The 25730-nt window shown below is 48.2% G+C and overlaps 1 protein-coding gene across 5 annotated transcripts in view; it reads left to right on the plus strand.

The window, feature by feature from the left end:
- The window catches only part of LOC123756802 (Inwardly rectifying potassium channel 1), a 134930-nt gene that overhangs the window by 91624 nt on the left and 17576 nt on the right, over positions 1-25730 (plus strand). The window contains exons 1-2 of one of the 5 annotated variants that reach the window (XM_045740153.2): positions 14610-14790; positions 19395-20053. The exons of 3 other annotated variants lie outside the window; for them this stretch is intronic. In XM_045740153.2, coding sequence (XP_045596109.2) covers positions 19542-20053 — 512 coding nt within the window. In that variant the 5' untranslated portion in view covers positions 14610-14790; positions 19395-19541. Of the gene's footprint in view, positions 1-14609; positions 14791-19394; positions 20054-25730 lie in introns of those variants that run through there. One more of the 5 variants, XM_045740152.2, reaches the window with a different exon arrangement.

A 25730-nucleotide genomic window follows, 5' to 3' on the forward strand; every position in this document is an offset into this window, starting at 1 on the left:
GTTCCTCCCTCCCCGGCCCCTGCCCCCCAGTGCCTCCCTCCCCGGCTCCTACCTCCCAGTTCCTCCCTCCCCGGCCCCTGCCCCCCAGTTCCTCCCTCCCCGGCTCCTGCCTCCCAGTTCCTCCCTCCCCGGCTCCTGCCTCCCAGTTCCTCCCTCCCCGGCCCCTGCCCCCCAGTTCCTCCCTCCCCGGCCCCTGCCCCCCAGTTCCTCCCTCCCCGTCTCCTGCCTCCCAGTTCCTCCCTCCCCGGCTCCTGCCCCCCAGTTCCTCCCTCCCCGGCCCCTGCCCCCCAGTTCCTCCCTCCCCGGCTCCTGCCTCCCAGTTTCTCCCTCCCCGGCTCCTGCCTCCCAGTTTCTCCCTCCCCGGCTCCTGCCTCCCAGTTCCTCCCTCCCCGGCCCCTGCCCCCCAGTTCCTCCCTCCCCGGCCCCTGCCTCCCAGTTCCTCCCTCCCCGGCTCCTGCCCCCCAGTTCCTCCCTCCCCGGCTCCTGCCCCCCAGTTCCTCCCTCCCCGGCTCCTGCCCCCCAGTTCCTCCCTCACTCTCCTCTCCTTCATCACCCCTCCGCCTCCCTCTACTTCTCCTCACCATTCGTGTGCCACTTTAACTGTCAGTGATACGGGCCTTACCTAAGGCACCCAAGCCACCCTTGTCCAAGCCACCCCCAGCCCTACCCAAGCCATCCAAGCTTTATCCAAGCCTTACCCAAGCCTTACCCAAGCCACCCCAGCCTTACCCAAGCCACCCCAGCCTTACCCAAGCCACCCCAGCCTTACCCAAGCCTTACCTAAGCCACCTCAGCCTTACCCAAGCCATCCCAGCCTTACCCAAGCCACTCAAGCCTTATCCAAGCCATTACAACTTTACCCAAGCCTTACCCAAGCCACCCCAGCATTACCCAAACCACCCCAGACTTACCCAAGCCTTACTCAAGCCACATCAGCCTTACCTAAGTCACCTCACCCTCGACTAAGCCACCTCGCCCTTGACTAAGCCACTTCATCCACGACTAAGCCACCTCATCCTCGACTAAGCCACCTCACCCTCGACTAAGCCACCTCATCCTCGACTAAGCCACCTTATCCTCGACTAAGCCACCTCATCCTCGACTAAGCCACCTCATCCTCGACTAAGCCAACTCATCCTCGACTAAGCCACCTCATCCTCGACTAAGCCACCTCGCCCTCGACTAAGCCACCTCACCCTCGACTAAGCCACCTCATCCTCCACTAAGCCACCTCATCCTCGACTAAGCCACCCCATCCTCGACTAAGCCACCTCATCCTCGACTAAGCCACCTCATCCTCGACTAAGCCACCTCATCGACTAAGCCACTTCGCCCTCGACTAAGCCACCTCACCCTCGACTAAGCAACCTCATCCTCCACTAAGCCACCTCATCCTCGACTAAGCCACCTCACCCTCGACTAAGCCACCTCATCCTTCACTAAGCCACCTTATCCTCGACTAAGCCACCTTATCCTCGACTAAGCCACCTCATCCTCGACTAAGCCACCTCATCCTCGACTAAGCCACCTCATCCTCGACTAAGCCACCTCATCCTTGACTAAGCCACCTCGTCCTCGACTAAGCCACCTCATCCTCGACTAAGCCACATCATCCTCGATTAAGCCACCTCATCCTCGACTAAGCCACCTCATCCTCGACTGAGCCACCTCATCCTCGACTAAGCCACCTCACCCTCGACTACGCCACCTCATCCTCGACTAAGCCACCTCATCCTCGACTAAGCCACCTCAGCTTCGCTTGAATCGCCTCTTCTTTATCTAGACTTTCTAGCCTTTCCAGGCCACATGAGCCTTTCTTAAACCATCTCAGCCTTACTCAAACAACTTCAGTCTTTCTAGAGCACTTCAGCCTTAATTTGACTACCTCAGCCTTACATGAATCGCTTTGACTTCACCTAAGCTTCTCCAGGAGACTTTGTCCCTCCCACTCTGTTGCTAGACTTAGGCTTTTGGTAACCCTGAATTAAGCTTTAGAGCGATGCGTTACCTGGCTAAACCATATTAGAACGATGGCTAAACCATATTAGAACGATGGCTAAACCATATTAGAACGATGGCTAAACCATATTAGAACGATGGCTAAACCATATTAGAACGATGGCTAAACTATTTTAGAACGATGGCTAAACCATTTTAGAACGATGGCTAAACCATTTTAGAACGATGGCTAAACCATTTTAGAACGATGGCTAAACCATTTTAAAACGATGGCTAAACCATATTAGAACGATGGCTAAACCATTTTAGAACGATGGCTAAACCATTTTAGAACGATGGCTAAACCATTTTAGAACGATGGCTAAACCATATTAGAACGATGGCTAAACCATTTTAGAACGATGGCTAAACCATTTTAGAACGATGGCTAAACCATTTTAGAACGATGGCTAAACCATTTTAGAACGATGGCTAAACCATTTTAGAACGATGGCTAAACCATATTAGAACGATGGCTAAACCATTTTAGAACGATGGCTAAACCATTTTAGAACGATGGCTAAACCATTTTAGAACGATGGCTAAACCATATTAGAACGATGGCTAGACCATTTTAGAACGATGGCTAAACCATATTAGAACGATGGATGAACCCTATGTGAATGGAAACTAAACCATATAAAAAGCTGACTAAGCCATAGGAGAATGATTTATTAAGGCTGTCTTTATCTTTTAAAAATGGTGAATGGACTCTTAACATGAAGACTTAACCTTATAAAGCATGATGTCCCAGTGAGATAAGTGGCTCAGCCTCTTGAACACTGACACGTGTGGCCTGTGGTGAACACTGTATGTATACACCGGCTGCCTTCAACACACACTACACTGTATGTATTCACCGGCTTCCTTCCCTTACAACACCCACTACACTGTATGTATTCACCGGCTTCCTTCCCTTACAACACCCACTACACTGTATGTATTCACCGGCTTCCTTCCCTTACAACACCCACTACACTGTATGTATTCACCGGCTTCCTTCCCTTACAACACCCACTACACTGTATGTATTCACCGGCTTCCTTCCCTTACAACACCCACTACACTGTATGTATACACCGGCTGCCTTCACTTACAACACCCCCTACACTGTATGTATACACCGGCTTCCTTCCCTTACAACACCCCCTACACTATATGTATACACCGGCTGCCTTCACTTACAACACCCCCTACACTATATGTATACACCGGCTTCCTTCCCTTACAACACCCCCTACACTATATGTATACACCGGCTGCCTTCCCTTACAACACCCCCTACACTATATGTATACACCGGCTTCCTTCCCTTACAACACCCCCTACACTATATGTATACACCGGCTGCCTTCCCTTACAACACCCCCTACACTATATGTATACACCGGCTGCCTTCCCTTACAACACCCCCTACACTATATGTATACACCGGCTGCCTTCCCTTACAACACCCCCTACACTATATGTATACACCGGCTGCCTTCACTTACAACACCCCCTACACTATATGTATACACCGGCTGCCTTCACTTACAACACCCCCTACACTATATGTATACACCGGCTGCCTTCCCTTACAACACCCCCTACACTATATGTATACACCGGCTGCCTTCCCTTACAACACCCCCTACACTATATGTATACACCGGCTGCCTTCACTTACAACACCCCCTACACTATATGTATACACCGGCTGCCTTCACTTACAACACCCCCTACACTATATGTATACACCGGCTGCCTTCACTTACAACACCCCCTACACTATATGTATACACCGGCTGCCTTCACTTACAACACCCCCTACACTATATGTATACACCGGCTGCCTTCACTTACAACACCCCCTACACTATATGTATACACCGGCTGCCTTCACTTACAACACCCCCTACACTATATGTATACACCGGCTGCCTTCACTTACAACACCCCCTACACTATATGTATACACCGGCTGCCTTCACTTACAACACCCCCTACACTATATGTATACACCGGCTGCCTTCACTTACAACACCCCCTACACTATATGTATACACCGGCTGCCTTCACTTACAACACCCCCTACACTATATGTATACACCGGCTGCCTTCACTTACAACACCCCCTACACTATATGTATACACCGGCTGCCTTCACTTACAACACCCCCTACACTATATGTATACACCGGCTGCCTTCACTTACAACACCCCCTACACTATATGTATACACCGGCTGCCTTCACTTACAACACCCCCTACACTATATGTATACACCGGCTGCCTTCACTTACAACACCCCCTACACTATATGTATACACCGGCTGCCTTCACTTACAACACCCCCTACACTATATGTATACACCGGCTGCCTTCACTTACAACACCCCCTACACTATATGTATACACCGGCTGCCTTCACTTACAACACCCCCTACACTATATGTATACACCGGCTGCCTTCACTTACAACACCCCCTACACTATATGTATACACCGGCTGCCTTCACTTACAACACCCCCTACACTATATGTATACACCGGCTGCCTTCACTTACAACACCCCCTACACTATATGTATACACCGGCTGCCTTCACTTACAACACCCCCTACACTATATGTATACACCGGCTGCCTTCACTTACAACACCCCCTACACTATATGTATACACCGGCTGCCTTCACTTACAACACCCCCTACACTATATGTATACACCGGCTGCCTTCACTTACAACACCCCCTACACTATATGTATACACCGGCTGCCTTCACTTACAACACCCCCTACACTATATGTATACACCGGCTGCCTTCACTTACAACACCCCCTACACTATATGTATACACCGGCTGCCTTCACTTACAACACCCCCTACACTACATGTATACACCGGCTGCCTTCACTTACAACACCCCCTACACTATATGTATACACCGGCTGCCTTCACTTACAACACCCCCTACACTATATGTATACACCGGCTGCCTTCACTTACAACACCCCCTACACTATATGTATACACCGGCTGCCTTCACTTACAACACCCCCTACACTATATGTATACACCGGCTGCCTTCACTTACAACACCCCCTACACTATATGTATACACCGGCTGCCTTCACTTACAACACCCCCTACACTATATGTATACACCGGCTGCCTTCACTTACAACACCCCCTACACTATATGTATACACCGGCTGCCTTCACTTACAACACCCCCTACACTATATGTATACACCGGCTGCCTTCACTTACAACACCCCCTACACTATATGTATACACCGGCTGTCTTCACTTACAACACCCCCTACACTATATGTATACACCGGCTGCCTTCACTTACAACACCCCCTACACTATATGTATACACCGGCTGCCTTCACTTACAACACCCCCTACACTATATGTATACACCGCCTACCATCACTGAAGATGAATTTACTTCTTAAATACCATTAACTATCGAGACAAAGGAACTAAGTCAATAATAAAACTTGTTTCTATATTTGTGTCACTTGTGATGACATGATGCTTAATTGATTCTAATGCATGACTTTGAACAGGTTGGTCGGCTTAGCTTAGACGTTTTTGAATTTGAATATATGCCTCTAATAATGACAATATGTGTCATCTCTCAATATATATATTTTTCACATTTGCTTATGTATTAATCAATATTTTTCAGTGAATGTTGTTTGTGTTCTGATGTGTTTGTTTCTTATTTAAACCTTTTGTTAATACTTTACATGAAGACTTTTATGTCCCGGCATGGGTGTTGTTGTGTTTGTACACAACAGCTGTTGTTGTTGTGTTTGTACACAACAGCTGTTGTTGTGTTGTGTTTGTACACAACAGCTGTTGTTGTGTTGTGTTTGTACACGACAGCTGTTGTTGTGTTGTGTTTGTACACAACAGCTGTTGTTGTGTTGTGTTTGTACACGACAGCTGTTGTTGTGTTGTGTTTGTACACAACAGCTGTTGTTGTGTTGTGTTTGTACACAACAGCTGTTGTTGTGTTGTGTTTGTACACAACAGCTGTTGTTGTGTTGTGTTTGTACACAACAGCTGTTGTTGTGTTGTGTTTGTACACAACAGCTGTTGTTGTGTTGTGTTTGTACACAACAGCTGTTGTTGTGTTGTGTTTGTACACGACAGCTGTTGTTGTGTTGTGTTTGTACACAACACAACATGCAAACATTCTCCCACGCAAACTGTCCCTTATACGTGTCACATTCTCCCATGCAGACTAAATGTGTCACTCACCTGATGAGGTCAAGCAACATGGGTACCAACATGAGGGTATTATGAGGTCAATTAGAGTTGTTCAGCTTGCTGGTACTGCCGCCCGTTCTCGCCAGTGGTCCCAACGTCAAGAAACTGTCGTGCTAAAGTGCCTTATCCTAACCTACCAAAGGACCCACGAACAGAAAACGGGATATTATGTTCATTTCGCGAAGGGGGTTACCATTTTCTTGTACGACAGTTTTTTGGCCTAAGGTAAAGTATAGGTCAAGACGCGAGGGTACTAAGGCAACCATTAAGGCAAGCCTATGGAGCCGCTCCTCAGATGGGGGAGACTGAGTGTGGTGTTGGCTGGTTGTACTCACCTAGTTGTGCTTGCGGGGGGGGGGTGAGCTCTGGCTCTTTGGTTCCGCCTCTCAACTGTCAATCAACTGGTAGCGTAGAGAAGGAGCGGTATCTATGCCTGTGTGTGATATCTTGTTGGCTACTTATGAAGAACCTCAAATTTCACACCATCTATGTTCGATACCTGGGTCCTAAGATATGTGTTTAATGGGGTTCTGGGAGTTCTTCTACTCCCGAGGCCAGGCTTGACTTGTGAGAGTTTGGTCCACCAGGCTGTTGCTTGGAGCGGCCCGCAGGCCCACATACCCACCAAGCGAGTGTGTGTGTGTGACACAACTGGCCTCAAGGACCTCAACTGTGGCCTCTTGGACACATACCTCACCCCCATCCTCTCTCACACCTGGCTGTCTCTCTCGTGTGTCTCTCCTTCTGTGTGTTTGCCTTTAGCATGTACCTTTATTATGTACTCCACATTGTGTACAACCACTCTACCACAGCAAGTTACAGTCTGGATGTGCTAGTTACACAGATTAATGTATTCATTATTATATAAACAATGGGCTCGATACCTGGCCCACAAGTACAGTCATATGTTTGGTGTATAAGACACGAGGTGGTGAGCAGGTGTGTACACACCTGTAGTAGGGAAGGTGTCACCACCAGCCAGGGAACCCCGAGCACTGCCACTCTCAGTAAGTACATTCATGTGTGTCATGCAGTGATTAGCTGGAATATGACTATTATTGAAGGTAAGTAAATATGTTAATTAATAAAATGTGCATTTATTTAAATCCTCGTGAAAATCTGTTTTGTTATTTGTTATATAAAGTCGGTTTCAATAAACATTTGTGAATACTAGAGATAGTACTGTGAGGTCCCAAAGTTTAGGAGAATATAATACAAGGTTCTTAAGGAAGACCTTGGCTGTTTTTCCTGTACTGAAGATGGACATGAGCCAATGTTAATACCCACGTGTAGTCCCCGACACCCTGCCTACTCCGAGGCCTTAAGGTCACCCCGTCTCCACGCTTCTGACTGCCGTCACGGACATATACCTGGAGCATACCTGGGGAGGGTCTCGAGAGTTGTTCCACTCCGCGAGCCCGGCCTGAGGCCAGGCTCGACGTGTGATAACTTGGTCCAACAGGCTGTTGCTTGGAGCGGCCCGCAGGTCCACAATAGGTTCTATAGGTCGTTCATGGTTCCGAGTTTGTTCTCTAATTAACACTTGGCAGCAGCCAAGCTCTCGTGTTGTTGTCTAAATGCACTGTACTCTCCGCTGAGTGCTGGAGCGGGGGGGGAGGGAGGGGAGGGTCAGCGGGCAGGTGACACTGTCCGCTGAGTGCTGGGGCGGGGGGGGGAGGTCAGAGTGCCAGAGCCTTGAATACTTGGCAGGTGTGAGGCGGTGATTACCCACCGCGGACCAGTGTACTCGCGCTGCCTCCCGCCGCTCCTTACTCATCACGCCACCTCTGGCTGTGTGCCTGCGTGCGTGTGTGTGTACTCACCTACTTGTGTTTGCAGGGGTTGAGCTCTGGCTCTTTGGTCACTGTGTGTGTGTATGTGTGTGTGTGTGTGTGTGTGTGTGTGTGTGTGTGTGTGTGTGTGTGTGTGTGTGTGTGTATGCGTGAGCGTGTATGTGTGTGCGCGCGCATGCGTACATAAGCCTACGTGCGCGAGTCCGCATTCCTCCCCAGTGGACTCAACTGTCACTGCTTCACTAAACTGAATGTCCCTAACCTAAAATTTATTCATACTAACTGTCAGCTCCGGACTGTATTAATATGAAGGTGTTGTATTTATGCACCTAAATTGCACACTTCCGTAATACAATTTCCTTAAATAAAGATACAAATATAAGTAAATATTTACCCTGGCATCTCCACCAACCCTGGCATCTCCACCAACCCTGGCATCTCCACCAACCCTGGCATCTCCACCAACCCTGGCATCTCCACCAACCCTGGCATCTCCACCAACCCTGGCATCTCCACCAACCCTGGCATCTCCACCAACCCTGGCATCTCCACCAACCCTGGCATCTCCACCAACCCTGGCATCTCCACCAACCCTGGCATCTCCACCAACCCTGGCATCTCCACCAACCCTGGCATCTCCTCCAACCCTGGCATCTCCACCAACCCTGGCATCTCCACCAACCCTGGCATCTCCACCAACCCTGGCATCTCCACCAACCCTGGCATCTCCACCAACCCTGGCATCTCCACCAACCCTGGCATCTCCACCAACCCTGGCATCTCCACCAACCCTGGCATCTCCACCAACCCTGGCATCTCCACCAACCCTGGCATCTCCACCAACCCTGGCATCTCCTCCAACCCTGGCATCTCCACCAACCCTGGCATCTCCTCCAACCCTGGCATCTCCACCAACCCTGGCATCTCCACCAACCCTGGCATCTCCACCAACCCTGGCATCTCCACCAACCCTGGCATCTCCACCAACCCTGGCATCTCCACCAACCCTGGCATCTCCACCAACCCTGGCATCTCCACCAACCCTGGCATCTCCACCAACCCTGGCATCTCCACCAACCCTGGCATCTCCACCAACCCTGGCATCTCCACCAACCCTGGCATCTCCTCCAACCCTGGCATCTCCACCAACCCTGGCATCTCCACCAACCCTGGCATCTCCTCCAACCCTGGCATCTCCACCAACCCTGGCATCTCCACCAACCCTGGCATCTCCACCAACCCTGGCATCTCCACCAACCCTGGCATCTCCTCCAACCCTGGCATCTCCACCAACCCTGGCATCTCCTCCAACCCTGGCATCTCCACCAACCCTGGCATCTCCACCAACCCTGGCATCTCCACCAACCCTGGCATCTCCACCAACCCTGGCATCTCCACCAACCCTGGCATCTCCACCAACCCTGGCATCTCCACCAACCCTGGCATCTCCACCAACCCTGGCATCTCCACCAACCCTGGCATCTCCTCCAACCCTGGCATCTCCACCAACCCTGGCATCTCCACCAACCCTGGCATCTCCTACCAACCCTGGCATCTCCACCAACCCTGGCATCTCCACCAACCCTGGCATCTCCACCAACCCTGGCATCTCCACCAACCCTGGCATCTCCACCAACCCTGGCATCTCCACCAACCCTGGCATCTCCACCAACCCTGGCATCTCCTCCAACCCTGGCATCTCCACCAACCCTGGCATCTCCACCAACCCTGGCATCTCCACCAACCCTGGCATCTCCACCAACCCTGGCATCTCCACCAACCCTGGCATCTCCACCAACCCTGGCATCTCCACCAACCCTGGCATCTCCACCAACCCTGGCATCTCCACCAACCCTGGCATCTCCACCAACCCTGGCATCTCCACCAACCCTGGCATCTCCACCAACCCTGGCATCTCCACCAACCCTGGCATCTCCACCAACCCTGGCATCTCCTCCAACCCTGGCATCTCCACCAACCCTGGCATCTCCTCCAACCCTGGCATCTCCACCAACCCTGGCATCTCCACCAACCCTGGCATCTCCACCAACCCTGGCATCTCCTCCAACCCTGGCATCTCCACCAACCCTGGCATCTCCACCAACCCTGGCATCTCCACCAACCCTGGCATCTCCACCAACCCTGGCATCTCCTCCAACCCTGGCATCTCCACCAACCCTGGCATCTCCACCAACCCTGGCATCTCCACCAACCCTGGCATCTCCACCAACCCTGGCATCTCCACCAACCCTGGCATCTCCACCAACCCTGGCATCTCCTCCAACCCTGGCATCTCCACCAACCCTGGCATCTCCACCAACCCTGGCATCTCCACCAACTCATCTCCTCCAAGTAATTGTCTACAGCTTAAGCTCACCTGCTCTAGGTCACCAGCACTGCTTTACATGTTCCGTATCGGTGTTCAACGGAGCATTAACCTTACTCACCACATCGTTGTTTAATGTAATATATCCCAAGACGTGCAATAATAATAATATAGCACCTCACACTTGCCTCATAACATAACTCTTTACATCCTCACTGTTCCGAGTCACTAATGAGTTTTGTTTAGGAAGTCAGGTAAATACGATGACCTTCACAACCGTAAGTCATCCTTAGCTTCTTACAGGAGTTACAGGTCAACCACACCACCATCCCCTGCCACCCATATCTTCCTCAGCCAGCCACACCTGCCCCGTCTCACACCTCCCATATAAACCACACCTGCCCTCTCCACAACATCAATACTAGCTACACCTTCCATGCCAGACACGTCTCTTCCTGTCGCTCTTAACGTCCCCTCTGATGGACGCTGTGTCCCCTCTGATGGGCGCTGTGTTCCCGAGAGGGGCGCCGTGTTCCCGAGAGGGGCGCCGTGTCCCCGAGAGGGGCGCCGTGTTCCCGAGAAGGGTGCCGTGTTCCCGAGAGGGGCGCCGTGTCCCCGAGAGGGGTGCCGTGTTCCCGAGAGGGGTGCCGTGTCCCCGAGAGGGGCGCCGTGTCCCCGAGAGGGGCGCCGTGTCCCAGTGAAGGGCGCCGTGTTCCCGAGAGGGGCGCCGTGTCCCCGAGAGAGGCGCCCTGTCCCCGAGAGAGGCGCCCTGTCCCCGAGAGGGGCGCCGTGTACCCTCTGATGGGCGCCGTGTTCCCGAGAGGGGCGCCGTGTCCCCGAGAGGGGCGTCGTGTTCCCGAGAGGGGCGTCGTGTTCCCGAGAGGGGCGCCGTGTCCCCGAGAGGGGCGTCGTGTTCCCGAGAGGGGCGCCGTGTCCCCGAGAGGGGCGCCGTGTCCCCGAGAGGGGCGTCGTGTTCCCGAGAGGGGCGCCATGTCTCCGATGGTATTTAAGACCAGTCGTTTAAAGTGAATTACAAGTGCCGTGTTTTATGCTTGTTTGAGAATTGGTGGAGGAGAAACTTAAGAGAAAATATAATACTGACTTATTTATCCTTCAACAGAACCTTTATATATGCCTATTCTAACTCACTCTCTGTCCAATCCACTTCACCCTTTTCTTACTTTACCCAAGCCTCGTATTACCCTCTCCATCTCTCTCTCTCTTATACTCCTCCAATATCTTTTCGTCTCCAAACCCCCCCCCCCTTCTCCTCCCCTACAATACCCCCTTCTCCCCTCCAACACCGTCTGCTCTCCTACCAGTCCTCTCAATACAGCAATTATTTTTTTTTTTGCGTTTTGCTTATTACATTTACATTTTAAACTGAATATCGTATTGGCTTCGACAACTTTCACATCTAGGCCGTTCCACTTAAGACTCTAAGACTGAAAAAAGTTCTTTCTGACATTTCTGTGACTAATCTGTATTTCCAGGTTCCAATTATGTTCTCTCGTTCTACTATTCGTTAATTTGAACATGGCTTCTATACCAACTTTGTCAATTCCCCTTAGTATCTTGTATGTCTTCATCATGTCTGCCCTATTCCATCTTCCAGCGTAGTGAAGTCAAGTTCCATCGGTCTTACTTCATATTCCATACTTTGGGACCTTTTCTTGTTTTGTTTTGTTTGTCTATGGGTTTCATGCTGGGGCAGCATACTCAATAATCCATAATTTAGTATGCTGCCCCAGCATCCTCACAAAGGATGCATACAGCGCTCGGAAGGGATGACTATATGATGTATTTAAACTCTTTAGACAAACCTAGGCTAAAGTAACTCGACTCAACACATTCCAACCTAGCCTAATCTATCTAAATCTAATCTACCGAAAATATGTGATAGAATGTTTTGCTTTGATATATATATATATATATATATATATATATATATATATATATATATATATATATATATATATATATATATATATATATATATATATATATATATATGTCGTACCTAGTAGCCAGAACGCACTTCTCAGCCTACTATGCAAGTCCCGATTTGCCTAATAAGCCAAGTTTTCATGAATTAATGTTTTTACGACTACCTAACCTACCTAACCAAACCTAACCTAACTTTTTCAGCTACCTAACCTAACCTAACCTATAAAGATAGGATAGGTTAGGTTAGGTAGGGTTGGTTAGGTTCGGTCATATATCTACGTTAATTTCAACTCCAATAAAAAAAAATTGACCTCATACATAATAAAATGGGTAGCTTTATCATTTCATAAGAAAAAAATTAGAGAAAATATATAAATTCATGAAAACTTGGCTTATTAGGCAAATCAGGCCTTGCATAGTAGGCTCAGAAGTGCGTTCTGGCTACTAGGTACGACATATATATATATATATATATATATATATATATATATATATATATATATATATATCCTTCAAGAGGTGCTTGACGTCACTATGAGGTTAAATGTTCATGGTGGCACAGATTTGGTGGGGTTCTTCTGCTTTCGGTTCGTACGTGCTTCTCGTGAGAACAGTTTTTGCCCCGAGGGCAAGTTTACTGGGCAGCGGCACTCATCATGTGAGTGAACACACCGCCATAGCAGCATGTACAACACCGCCAATAGGAAGAAAACCCGCTGAGTTGATCATCCTGTCACTTGTACCCAGACACAGCTTGGACTTGCTTAAGTGTCTCATGTGAACAACTTATCAAATAAGAAGATTAACATTTACCAACCCCTAAAGTTACGTTATCTTGTGGGTGCAAAGTGGAGGAATCTTGGAAGTAGAGTATATTTGACAAATAATGTTTTTCTAACGCAAACAATTTGGGGTTTACTCTTCTATACATAACTCAAAATGTCTCTAAGATGGTCACAGTCTCTCAGGAAGTGGTCAAGGCGGTGTCCGTCACTCTCACCGTAGATTCTGCAGCTGTAGAGATAACATCTCTACCGGCATAACTCACGGGCTTAATCAAGCAGGTTGTGACACATGAGACCGTGATCAGTGCCGGGGTGACTTATTCCCTTCCCCGCCGCCTCTCGCCACCACCCACCGAACATCTCACCTTCGCGTCAACTGTCTCGATTGAACCGTTTCATTTGACCAAATGACGAAGGATTTGAGATTGGACGGGGCTAAGGAATAGTGACCAACCACTTAAATGGTCGGGAATTGAACGCCGATCTGTAAAGAGCGAGACCATCGGTCTTCAGTCCAGTCTAAGTAGTTGGGAGACCAAACAACGAACAGTCAATAACTAGTTGTTGAAACGCTTTTTTTTATCCATAGATGCCTTCTTACTCGCTGAAAATTTCCCAAAATATTTTCTACATAATACCATCGTAAGAAATCATTTTATTGCTCAAGGTTGCTGTATTTTGTATTTTGGGTATATATGTATTATACTGTCAAACGCGGACTTGTGAAGCAAATGACGACGTCTGGAACGTGAGCACACGTGGTCCTGTGCAGGTTGGTGTATTGATTTGGTGAGCAGCTCGCGTGAGGGAATCCCCGTCACTGTGCACAACCGCTGTAGTCTACTGGGACTCTACACTACACATCCTCCGCCCAAATAACCTCTTTCACCTTTATTGTTCGTGACAGTAAATAATAATTTACGAAATATTCTGAAGCAAGTGTGTGTTTTATTATTGTCATCGTTCTTAAGTTTGGAGGCAGTTGAAAACGTGGTAACGATCATCATGTTATTTATAGTGTACCCTCAAACAAGCACCGGTGTGCCTCACTGGTTCCTCCAACCCCGTCACATTGTTCGCGTTCACTGTCTCGATCCCCCGTCATATACCCCCCCCCCCACCCCCACCCTAACTTGCCCCCTTCAGTTAAGCTCCGCCCCCAGCACCCCCTCCCCGTCCCCCCTTATAACTAGTCCGGACTGGCCCTCTCCCGGCCCCCTCCCCTCTACCCCCAGCAACTTTCTAATGTTCCCTCAGTTTTCCAGACACCAAAATGTTCCCCTGAAGTGCGTGTAAGTGGACACTATCCTGCAACACGTCGCACCTTGATCCGAAACACCACCAGTCACACTACTCTTGCTAGAGCACATTCACTCATATATTTCCCCTCACCCCTTGCCTCCCTCCCTGTCCCCTCACCCCTAGCCTTACTCCCCTTGCCTCCCTCCCTGTCCCCTCACCCCGTGGCCTGAGTCACTGTCCCTCCCGTTGCCACAGAGTTGCCTGCCACGCTCACCAAGACGATGGTAGTCCACTAGTACTACTCGTGGTGGAGGTGGTGGCGAGAGTGCGCCGGACCTTGTCAGGAAGGAACAGCTAGCTGGAGCCAGTAGTTACCGGTTCTTTCCTACCACTGAGAATCCAGCAGAATGTTTCTCTTGAAAAAACAAAGTAATAGATCTGGAAGTTGAGAGAGTGGGTGGTGATGTGGAGCCGCGTGGGGCTGTGTGTGTGTGTGGAAACATGTTACCTCGTGCGGGTGTGGCATACATGCTGGTGCGCGCCTTCTCCACTTTGCATACTGCTCTTTGACGTGTACTGACAACGCACACTAACATAACTTTTAGAAAAGTAATGTTGGTTTGGTTTCTAAAACCACATATTTTAGAAAAATATTTAATATGAAACGTTAAAATGTGATTAGTGTTATTTTAAGTGTTTGTACGCTATATGATTGAGCTTTTTATAACTGAATGGTATCACAAGTGTTTATTATAGATAAAAATAGGGAATATTTGTACTAGATATTGACCAGGGGGCAATGTGGACAGTAGGCCTATTGTCAAGTATTATTGCAAGGGCTTATTATGTAGGAAGTAGGCTTACTTTTACAATTTTATTTCTTGCCAAGGAAAATGCTGCGTAGAGTAGGTAGGCCTACTGTGTACATCTTTATACTTTAGTCTCTCGAAACACCCGCCCACCCGACCATCCTTACCCCGCCCACCCGACCATCCTTACCCCGCCCACCCGACCATCCTTACCCCGCCCACCCGACCATCCTTACCCCGCCCACCCGACCATCCTTACCCCGCCCACCCGACCATCCTTACCCCGCCCACCCGACCATCCTTACCCCGCCCACCCAACCACCCATACCCCGCCCAGCCACCCTCCCTCCCACAGACCACCCAAACCCCGCCCAGCCACCCTCCCACCCACAGACCACCCATACCCGGCCCAGCCACCCTCCCACCCACAGACCATCCATACCCCGCCCAGCCACCCTCCCACCCACCCACAGACCATCCATACCCCGCCCAGCCACCCTCCCACCCACCCACAGACCATCCATACCCCGCCCAGCCACCCTCCCACCCATCCACAGACCACCCATACCCCGCCCAGCCACCCTCCCTCCCACAGACCACCCATACCCCGCCCAGCCACCCTCCCACCCATCCACAGACCACCCATACCCCGCCCAGCCACCCTCCCTCCCACAGACCACCCATACCCGACCCAGCCACCCTCCCTCCCACAGACCACCCATACCCCGCCCAGCCACCCTCCCTCCCACAGACCACCCATACCCCGCCCAGTCATCCTCCCACCCACAGACCCTCCATACCCCGTCCACCTTAACCACTCTTCCACAAACGAGTCTTAAGAAACATACGTGAAACGCTTCATTAATTATGCATACTGCGGTGTGTTCCTGTGTGTGGCCCGGCACTGATTCTTGGACGCACTCTACCGCGGCACTACTTGACGCCCTTATTGTCCTGAGTCGTCGGGTGTTTAGTGTGCTCAGTGTTGTTCTTGATGGGTGTGTGTCGTTCCCTCCAGGGAGTGGGTGTAGTTCCCTCCAGGGAGTGGGTGTAGTTCCCTCCAGGGAGTGGGTGTTGTTCCCTCCAGGGAGTGGGTGTTGTTCCCTCCAGGGAGTGGGTGTTGTTCCCTCCAGGGAGTGGGTGTTGTTCCCTCCAGGGAGTGGGTGTTGTTCCCTCCAGGGAGTGGGTGTTGTTCCCTCCAGGGAGTGGGTGTAGTTCCCTCCAAGGAGTGGGTGTTGTTCTGCTATGGCAAAAAAATGGACGTAATTTGAAATGAAATCGGCTCACGAAAGTGACGCCCAACCACTTGGGGTGGACGGTAGAGATTGATTAATGAAGATTAAGTCACCCAAAAGGTGGCACGGGCATGAATAGCCCGTAAGTGGTGGCCCTTTTGAGCCATTACCAGGATCAATAGATGATACTAGAGATCTGTGGAGGTGCGACTGCACCCTGCGTTACGGAAGATGTCTCCAGTGACGGTAGAGCGACGTTCTTGCTTCATGCAGGTCGGCGTTCAATCCCCGACCATCTAAGTGTTGGGCACTATTCCCTCCCCCTCCCCAATCCCATTCCAAATCCTTATCCTGACCCTTTCCCAGTGCTATATAGTCGTAATGGCTTAGCGCTTTCTGATACTGTCCCGTTTTCTGGTTGGAGTCCTCCGGCTTACTCGGTTAGGTTAGGAGAGGAAACTTTCAACTAACGGGTTTCAAGACGTTTTGAAACCTTAGGAGAACTTCTTCCCCTTCTAACCTACCAGAGGACCCTTACCTTGCTGTTATGAAAAAATATATATATTTTTAATAATTTTAATTTTGTTTCATTTTCAAATTACGTCCATTTTCGGCCGTACGGGCAAACGGCTAAATTCAGACGCAGTTTGTAAGAGAAGAGGTTAAGGCGTAGCAGTGTGCGGCGCGGGCCGTCTCCTGCAGTGTGGCGAGGCAGGAACACTGGGCGCGCCTCCTAGGCTCGCTGGCACTCTCCTCACTCACGTAGCCTCCTGATAACCGATGAGGATTTGTTGTTTAATATCAAGATGAAAGTTGGATTATTAGAGTGTGAGAGCTGGAGCTGTCACGAACCCGTCATGACGTCGCACGAACGGATGGGAATTATGATTCATAATTTAATTGAAGAAGCGGACGGAATAACATTATCATCTTTACATTTTATGCTTAGCTTATGGATGATCATTAATTGTCGTTTTCAAGTGTCTGGTAACACATTAACGTTCGTGGCCTCAGCTGGAGAAAGATTATATAATAGATGGCAGCTGGGGTGGACAGCGTTTCGATTCGTAGTCCTGATGTTCCGGGTTCGATCCCCGATGTCGGCGGAGACAAATGGGCAAAATGTTTCTTTCACCCTGATGCCCCTGTTACCTAGCAATAAATAGGCACCTGGGAGTTAGACAGTTACTACGGGCTGCTTCAAGGGGGGGGGGGCAAGGTAAAAAAAAAAGGAGGGCCTGGTCGAGGACCGGGCCGCGGGGACGCTAAACCCCAAAATCCTCTCAAGATGACCTCAAGATAGATGCAACTCTGCTACCAACTGGACAACGTCAAAATTGCCATATCTGCATGAAAAGGTTTAAGAGTAATTATCAGTAGTGATTATTACTAATCACTAGTGATTATTACTAATCACTACTGATTATTAATCTATGCATTAATGATGCAACTAAGTCAAACAGAACACTATAATAACAGGCATAGTCAGTGTTGTACTAATATTCTTCAACTACACTTTTGTCTTGATAAAAATTGCGACCATCTTGTAGAATGTCCTAATATTCAGGCTGATCAAAGATAAATATATTTATTCAAACTGATTAAGTGTTTTCTCAACATTCCTTCGTGTAATAAGACTTTCAATAATGTTGTGTGTGATATCATGTCCAAGAAATAATTCCCATCCGAAGCGTTGACAGAAGGTCTACGGTGCCACACATTCACATTTCACAACTGAGAAGTAAAAACCCATTTAAATTCTTTACGTAGCAATCAATCTTTTTGTTACAGCGAGATGGAGCCGTTAGCTCTTGGACCCCGCCTTTCTAATCGTCAGCTGTCGAATGTTCTGACTCCAGGCGCATTTTCCTCTATTATATCTATTACATATATTTCTCTCTACCACACACACACACACACACACACACACACACACACACACACACACACACACACACACACACACACACACACACACACACACACACACACACACACATCCCCCAGGAAGCAGCTCGTATCAGCCGTCTAACTCCCAGGTATATATTTACTGCTAGGTGAACAGGGGGCATAAAGTGAAAGAAACTCTGGCCATGTATTTCTGCCAAGATTGGGAATCGAACCCGGGCCATTAGAACTACGACCCTCGAGCGTTGTTCGCCCGGTCACGAAAACGTAGTCACGCGTGTATTCACCTAGTTGTATTCACCTAGATGTATTCACCTAGATGTATTCACCTAGTTGTATTCACCTAGTTGTATTCACCTAGTTGTGCTTGCGGGTGTTGAGCTCTGATCTTTCGGCCCGCCTCTCAACTGTCAATCAACTGTTTCTACTACTTTTTTTCCACACCACACACACACACACCAGGAAGCAGCCCGTGACAGCTGACTAACTCCCAGGTACCTATTTACTGCTAGGTAACAGGGGCAAAGGGTGAAAGAAATTCTGCCCATCGTTTATCGCCGGCGCCCGGGATCGAACCCGGGACCACAGGATCAAGTGCCCAGCGTGCTGTCCGCTCGGCCACCGGCTCCCTATGTGTGTGTGTGTGTGTGTGTGTGTGTGTGTGTGTGTGTGTGTGTGTGTGTGTGTGTGTGTGTGTGTGTGTGTGTGCGTGTGCGTGTGCTTGTGCTTGCACACGCACACGCACACGCGTGTGCACAATCTTGTGCTTGCGCGTGCGTGCGCGCAAGATTGGAAGGAGGGGGGGCAATGATATGAAGGCATGAAACATTAGGAAATATATCAGGTGAGAGACACTTTAAATACTGACGTAGAGCAGAAGCGCCCAATACTAGGTGAGTGTCACGCTACTCTTAAGGATCTCCGCCGCGACACCTGCAACTCCAGTCTTATAAAGAGGAAACACTTCCGCCTCAACCGAAACGAAAATGTGAGGTTAGCGTCAGGTGATGTTTGGCTGGCGGCCGTGTGTATGTTATGTATAATATACAGCAGTGAAGGAGGAGGATGTATAGGGTTACAGTGTTGCAGTGAGTCAGGAGGGCCAGCAGTGACTGTGCAACACTTCACCCTCACACACTAAAGAGATGAAACGTAAAAAGAACAAACGGTGAGAGACAGTTGACGCCGCCTGTGTTGCGTCAGCAACACCTTCAGCTGCAACACAAAGATGAGGGAAAGAAGCAGGAGAAGGAGCAGCAGCAGCTGCAGCAGCAGCAGTTGCAGCGATGACAGCTGCAGGGATATGATGGAGCAGACCAATAGCGGCGGCAGCTCCGTGGACACACTGGTGCAGCTGCGGGGACAGAGTGGAGACAGCGGCGCCTGGGACTGTCTGGTGGCGGAGGACAGGGACCCCGTCAAGCGGCGCAGGAGGAGCAGCAGCGCCTCCGTCACCGGCCTCCTCACCCCCACCACCAGGTTCTCCACGCTGTCGGAGCCGCCCTCCTGGAGGCTGGCCGTGCCCCTGGCGGCCGCTCCTCCCAGGGCCCCGCTCTCCTCCATGCCTGCTGGGGGCCGCCAGGTGGTGGTGGTGGTGGCTGGGACCAGCGGCCAGCTGGCCAAGGTGGCCAAGGTGGCCAAGGGGGCCAAGGTGGCCAAGGTGGGGGACGACACGTACCACGTGACCAAGGCCGGCTTCTTCAGAAAGGTCGCCCTCACGCTCAAGGAATGTTGTCTCAAGTAAGTTCTTCCTCCAGGACCTTGTTCACTCTTCTGTTATACTGTGCTTGCTGTAGGATCTTGCTTACTCTTCTGCTTCTTGCTGTAGGATCTTGCTTACTCTTCTGCTTCTTGCTGTAGGATCTTGCTTACTCTTCTGCTTCTTGCTGTAGGATCTTGCTTACTCTTCTGCTTCTTGCTGTAGGATCTTGCTTACTCTTCTGCTTCTTGCTGTAGGATCTTGCTTACTCTTCTGCTTCTTGCTGTAGGATCTTGCTTACTCTTCTGATTCTTGCTGTAGGATCTTCCTTACTCTTCTGCTTCTTGCTGTAGGATCTTGCTTACTCTTCTGCTTCTTGCTGCAGGTTCTTGCTCACTCTTCTGCTTCTTATAGGATCTTGTTCACTGTTACTCTTACACTCGTCAGGGGCCTGACAGCTAAGTGGACATCGCTCGGGACTTGTAGTCCTAGGGTCTGGGGATCGATCCCCGGCGAAGGCGGAAACAACTGGGCACAGTTTCTTTCACCATCTGATGCCTGTTCACCTAGCAGTAAATAGGTACCTGGGAGTTAGACAGCTGCTACGGGCTGCTTCCTGGGTGTGTGTGTGTGTGTGGTGGGGGGGGGGGGAGTTGACAGTTTGACAGCTGAGAGGCAGGCCCAAAGAGCCAGAGCTCATACCCCGCAAGCACAACTAGGTGAGTACTCAATTATTGTGAATATTGTGACATGAAAATCCTATTTTAAGCTCAAGAACGTAATCACAAGTCTGTGGGACATCCTCACTTATCTTACATAAAGAACAAAAAGTAGTCACTTCAATGAATTCACTTCACTTCATTTTACTATTACAATTTTAATCCTAAAATATTGTCAGAATATACCCAATTAAATTTTCCAGTTTAAACTGCCTCAGATAATTAGCTGCGCAAAGTACTTACAAGCCTCATCATTCCTGGCTAGTGGTCAAGCCAAATTTAATGGTTTAGGTTCATAAATTGTTAGTTCACACCAACAACAAACGTATTAAAACCTAGTAATATGGTTATAAGAAACCAAATGTTGTACTATCTTAGCAAGTGGCTGTAGGCTGCGTCCCTCCAAATATTGCGCAACTCATTTCCACCCACTTCCCCAACAAGTAATGAAACTGGCGGTTACTGTCCCCCCTTTAAAATATATTAGGATTACACTAATAATTAACTTGGGATCAAGATTATTACATATGGAGGTCATATTCTATGGAGGGCTTTCACTGCACTAGTCACTTCCCTCCCTTGACTGTCCAGACTCTACTTGGATTGCACAAATTTATCTTGAGAAATCACCTATCCTCGGTATTTAAGCTGATCTATCACTTCCAGTATAACACCATTCAACAGCAAGCAGATTATATATATCATTCACTTGAGACAGCAAAGTTCAAGTTCAAGTATGTCTATTGAGATGAGAAAGAAATACATCTCAAAGGGATAGAGTAGCTGTGGCTATTTCTACCCTCCTCCACAGCTAGCAAAGACTAAATCTGGGGAGTTCACATTTTGCGTTAACGATGGAACAATCGGTTACAGAGATTAATATATTGCTATTGTTGAATAAAACAATTAATATGCTGTAATAATAAAACTGAACATTTTCCTCACGTTTACGAAACTGAAGATTACGCCATCCTCTGCTGCGCATATTTTGTATTATTCAGTGTAGTAGAGTAAGGTTCATGATTGTATACCGTACAAGGATTCTATCATTCATTTTATAAAACTATATATTATATATCATATATATATATATTATATATATATAATTGAAAACTCACACCCCAGAAGTGACTCGAACCCATACTGCCAGGAGCAACGCAACTGGTATGTGCAGAACGCCTTAATCCACTTGACCATCACGACCGGACAAAAACTGATGGTAGGCGAGGCTATTTAGCCCATCAGCCCGCCGGCACTCTGATGGTAATCTTGGGCATAGTATTTTATCAAATCACCTCATTCTTTAGGGCACACGTGAGGAACACAAATGCGAACAAGCCTGAATGGTCCCCAGGACTATATGCAACTGAAAACTCACACCCCAGAAGTGTGTGAGGTGTTTTGATAAAATGCACAACAGAATGAGGTGATTTGATAAAATGCATTTGCTTCCCAAATTGTGTACTTTTTTTTATTTTCTATTATTCTTTGAACCATTGTATCTTTCCCTGTCAATACATCTTCCTCACAAGGTAAAACAAGTAAAACTTCTTGAAGCATTGCTGTTTGGTTCATCCCTTTATCAACGAGGCTCTTGATCCATAAGCTGGATCAAGGAATATTGTTTGAATGAAGCACTTATACACTTCAGCGCTCAATTGTGGATAGTAAGTAACTTTTACTGCCTTCCCCAAACATGCAACACCAGAAGCAGCACACAACGTAGTACTCACAAATTTTAATAGCATTTTCTTCTGCTTTTTGATGTCACTTACTGTACTTTTGGCGATGTTAAACTCTGTGCTTCTTGAGATTATCTAGAGATGATTTCGGGGCTTTAGTGTCCCCGCGGCCCGGTCCTCGACCAGGCCTCCACCCCCAGGAAGCAGCCCGTGACAGCTGACTAACTCCCAGGTACCTATTTACTGCTAGGTAACAGGGGCATTCAGGGTGAAAGAAACTTTGCCCATTTGTTTCTGCCTCGTGCGGGAATCGAACCCGCGCCACAGAATTACGAGTCCTGCGCGCTATCCACCAGGCTACGAGGCCCCTACCCCTACCAAAAAAGGGCTACTCGCGCTTTGAGAATATTCTGTCAAATTGTTAATTAACTCGAGCTTTTGTTCAACTGTCAGGCACTGCCTTTGGTTGGCAGCCTTTTAGCCTGTATGCTGGTACGTTTACCAGCTTGTTTTGATTCACTTGAAATTGAAGATCACAATTAAAATAATGTCCTTCAAAATTGCAGCTGAGCGCACGAGTCCACAGTAAACACTGAGAACAAATGCTCCGACGCGGCATGTTCACCTCCATTAGAAAACAAAATACAAAGTGCATCAAAAAATACCTAGTACATATACAAAATATTTAAACAGACAAAGAATTATTCTTCATAATAATTGTTTCCTAACATTTTCTTAATAATAGTTTGTAATTTGCTTAATTAAACAACCATTTTTTTACATATTTACCACTTTATTTAAGACTCATTGTTGTTGATTTAAGGGGCAACGGGCAACACATTGACGATGGAGGTCGGTGGCAGGTGACCGTGTGAGGGCGCGTCATGCCTAAACAAACCCAACAGCCGCCTACGGTTTTGAGCACCGCCAGCTTGTTATATGAGGCTCCATTTATCGGTCTATTAAGAACATGAATTACTGACTTTGTTATGCAAGTTTAGGTTAGGTTAAGATTGGTTAGTCAGATTAGCTTTGGTTATATTTCTACATTAGTTTCAACTGAAATTAAACAAACAAAAATAAAAAATCATATGTAATGTAAAGTTTTTCATTTCATAAGTTTTTTTTTTTTAGAAAAATGTATAACTTCAGGAAAATTCAGCTAATTAAGCAGTGCATTTTGAACATTTTTCTTCACTTGAGAACGATGTTGAAAAATGAACTCTCCAAAGTTCGATTTACAATTGTATCATAGTCTGACGCTACGAGGTCCGTGTCGATGATACTTGTCACCATTATCAAAGGCAAAGTTAAAGTGGATACAAGTCGATTGATTGATTGACGAACATTAAGCCTATCAAGAGGTGGCACGGGCACGAATAGCCCGTAAAGATACAAGTTATTTTTGTTGTTGTTGTTTAAGATCAGCTACTCGAAACAAAAAGTTCTAAGTAGCACGGGCTATGGTGAGCCCGTAATGGGCTTACCTGGCGCAGGACTGGGGCTGTAACTGGATACAAGTCTTTGAGCACCCGGATATAGCCAGGGATGTGGTGAAGGTGAAGCACCTTATTACTTATGAGCCAATAGGCCCATTGCACTTTACTAATCTCCTGTTTCCATGACAGCCGGGGAAGTAATGCCAAATACAGCACAAATCGTATAGGTTTTTGTGCCACACGTACATATACTCCACATTCGCTATACGTATTGTCTTTTTGGATGATAGGACGGATTTTTCAGCAGATGGCTAGCTCGAGTGAGCCTATGCTACTTAGACGTATATGACACTAGAAACTGAAATACGAGGTATAATTCGGTTACAGATCCAGAGTGGCGGACTCGAGGGGCGTCAGGGAGACATGAATATTACAGGGAGGTTAAAGGTGTTCTTGTGTTGGCGCTCACACCTAGTGGACGCGACCTGAGTTACACTTCTCTCCTCGATAGAACTCGGAGGTCATCGCTGCGCTGGCCCACTTTTGAACTCAATAACCGTTCCAGTAAGGCATCTGAGGTTCCCTACGACAGAGATGTCGCCATCTGTTAACCCGCGCTAAAAGGTCGAAATTGTTATAAAAGTAGGTAGTGGAGGGCCACCGACAGCGATCATGGTGCAGTGTCCTACGTGGGAGGTGTTAGCAGACAAGTTCTCCCAAGTGTTGTGTTCTTCCTACCGAGAAGTTTGATTTAAGAGTGCATTAGTTGTGGTGCCGTATTGAGGAAAACTGGTTGAAACCATAGTTCAAAGCACTACGAGAGTGAGTAATAATTAGTGTCAGTGGGAATAGACTCTTAAGTATTGGCATCATCTCCACTCTGATCGAAGGCGTCCCAGAGAGAGCCCAGACCGGCAACCCTGGCGGCGTCTCTTGCAGCCAGGTAACGACACCTACCATGCCCCAGTTACCGAGAGCTCTGCCTCGCCTCCTCAGACTCATGCGACGGTTCTGACACGCGCTTTTACGCCATTGGGGAGGGGCGAGACAGCAGTGGGTGATGGCGTGGTGCGAGGCTGGTCGCCAGTCTGAGTCACAGTAAGTAAATGGGCCATTTTATAACAAAAAAATTAAGAACTGGCTGCTCATATATATATATATTTATTCAATATTTATAGACCTAAATTTGATTGATTATTCTATATTTCACTTTATGAAAAGTTAAATCTTTGATTCTATGTTCTGTTTAACATGCTAATTTCTCGTTCAGGTGAACTATGCTGTTTTTGGATGTCAAAATTGTTACAGAAAAAAATCCACTTTGTTGTAGTTTCGGGCAATATTTAATATGTGAAGGCAAGAAACACCGGAACATTTGATGTAGTGTGCTGTGATCTCTCCTCTCGCCCTGTGAACTTTCACAATGTTTTCGATACTTTAATTTTTCGGCCGAGATATTAACAGTTTTAACGCAATTACATGTGCGTATGTACTAACCTAATTGTGCTAGATTGCTTCAAGCGTAGGTTTGATGGACGAGTTTGGCCGGATATAAATAGGTGCTGCTTCCTACAAGCCAAAAGGCCTTCTCCAGTTCCCTTCCTCTCTGAATATTTTTATTAAAAAGTGGAATCTAACAAGGTGCAGTTTTTAGTCCCATACTATTTCCTGTTTATCTTGATCCATTACTGAAAGAGTCAAGGGCCAGTCGAGCTGGCTGTCACATAGTCAATAAATACTAAGGCCATGTTTTCTGTTCTGCTCGCACCAGCCAAAGATGACAAGGATATCATGCTGGGAATATGCGAAAGTTACAGTGCAGAATAAAACCTTACTTTTAATTCAGACAAATGTGCTTAACTCACAGGATTCGTATTA

The sequence above is a fragment of the Procambarus clarkii genome, chromosome 26, assembly GCF_040958095.1.
Source record: "Procambarus clarkii isolate CNS0578487 chromosome 26, FALCON_Pclarkii_2.0, whole genome shotgun sequence".
Taxonomy (NCBI): domain Eukaryota; kingdom Metazoa; phylum Arthropoda; class Malacostraca; order Decapoda; family Cambaridae; genus Procambarus; species Procambarus clarkii.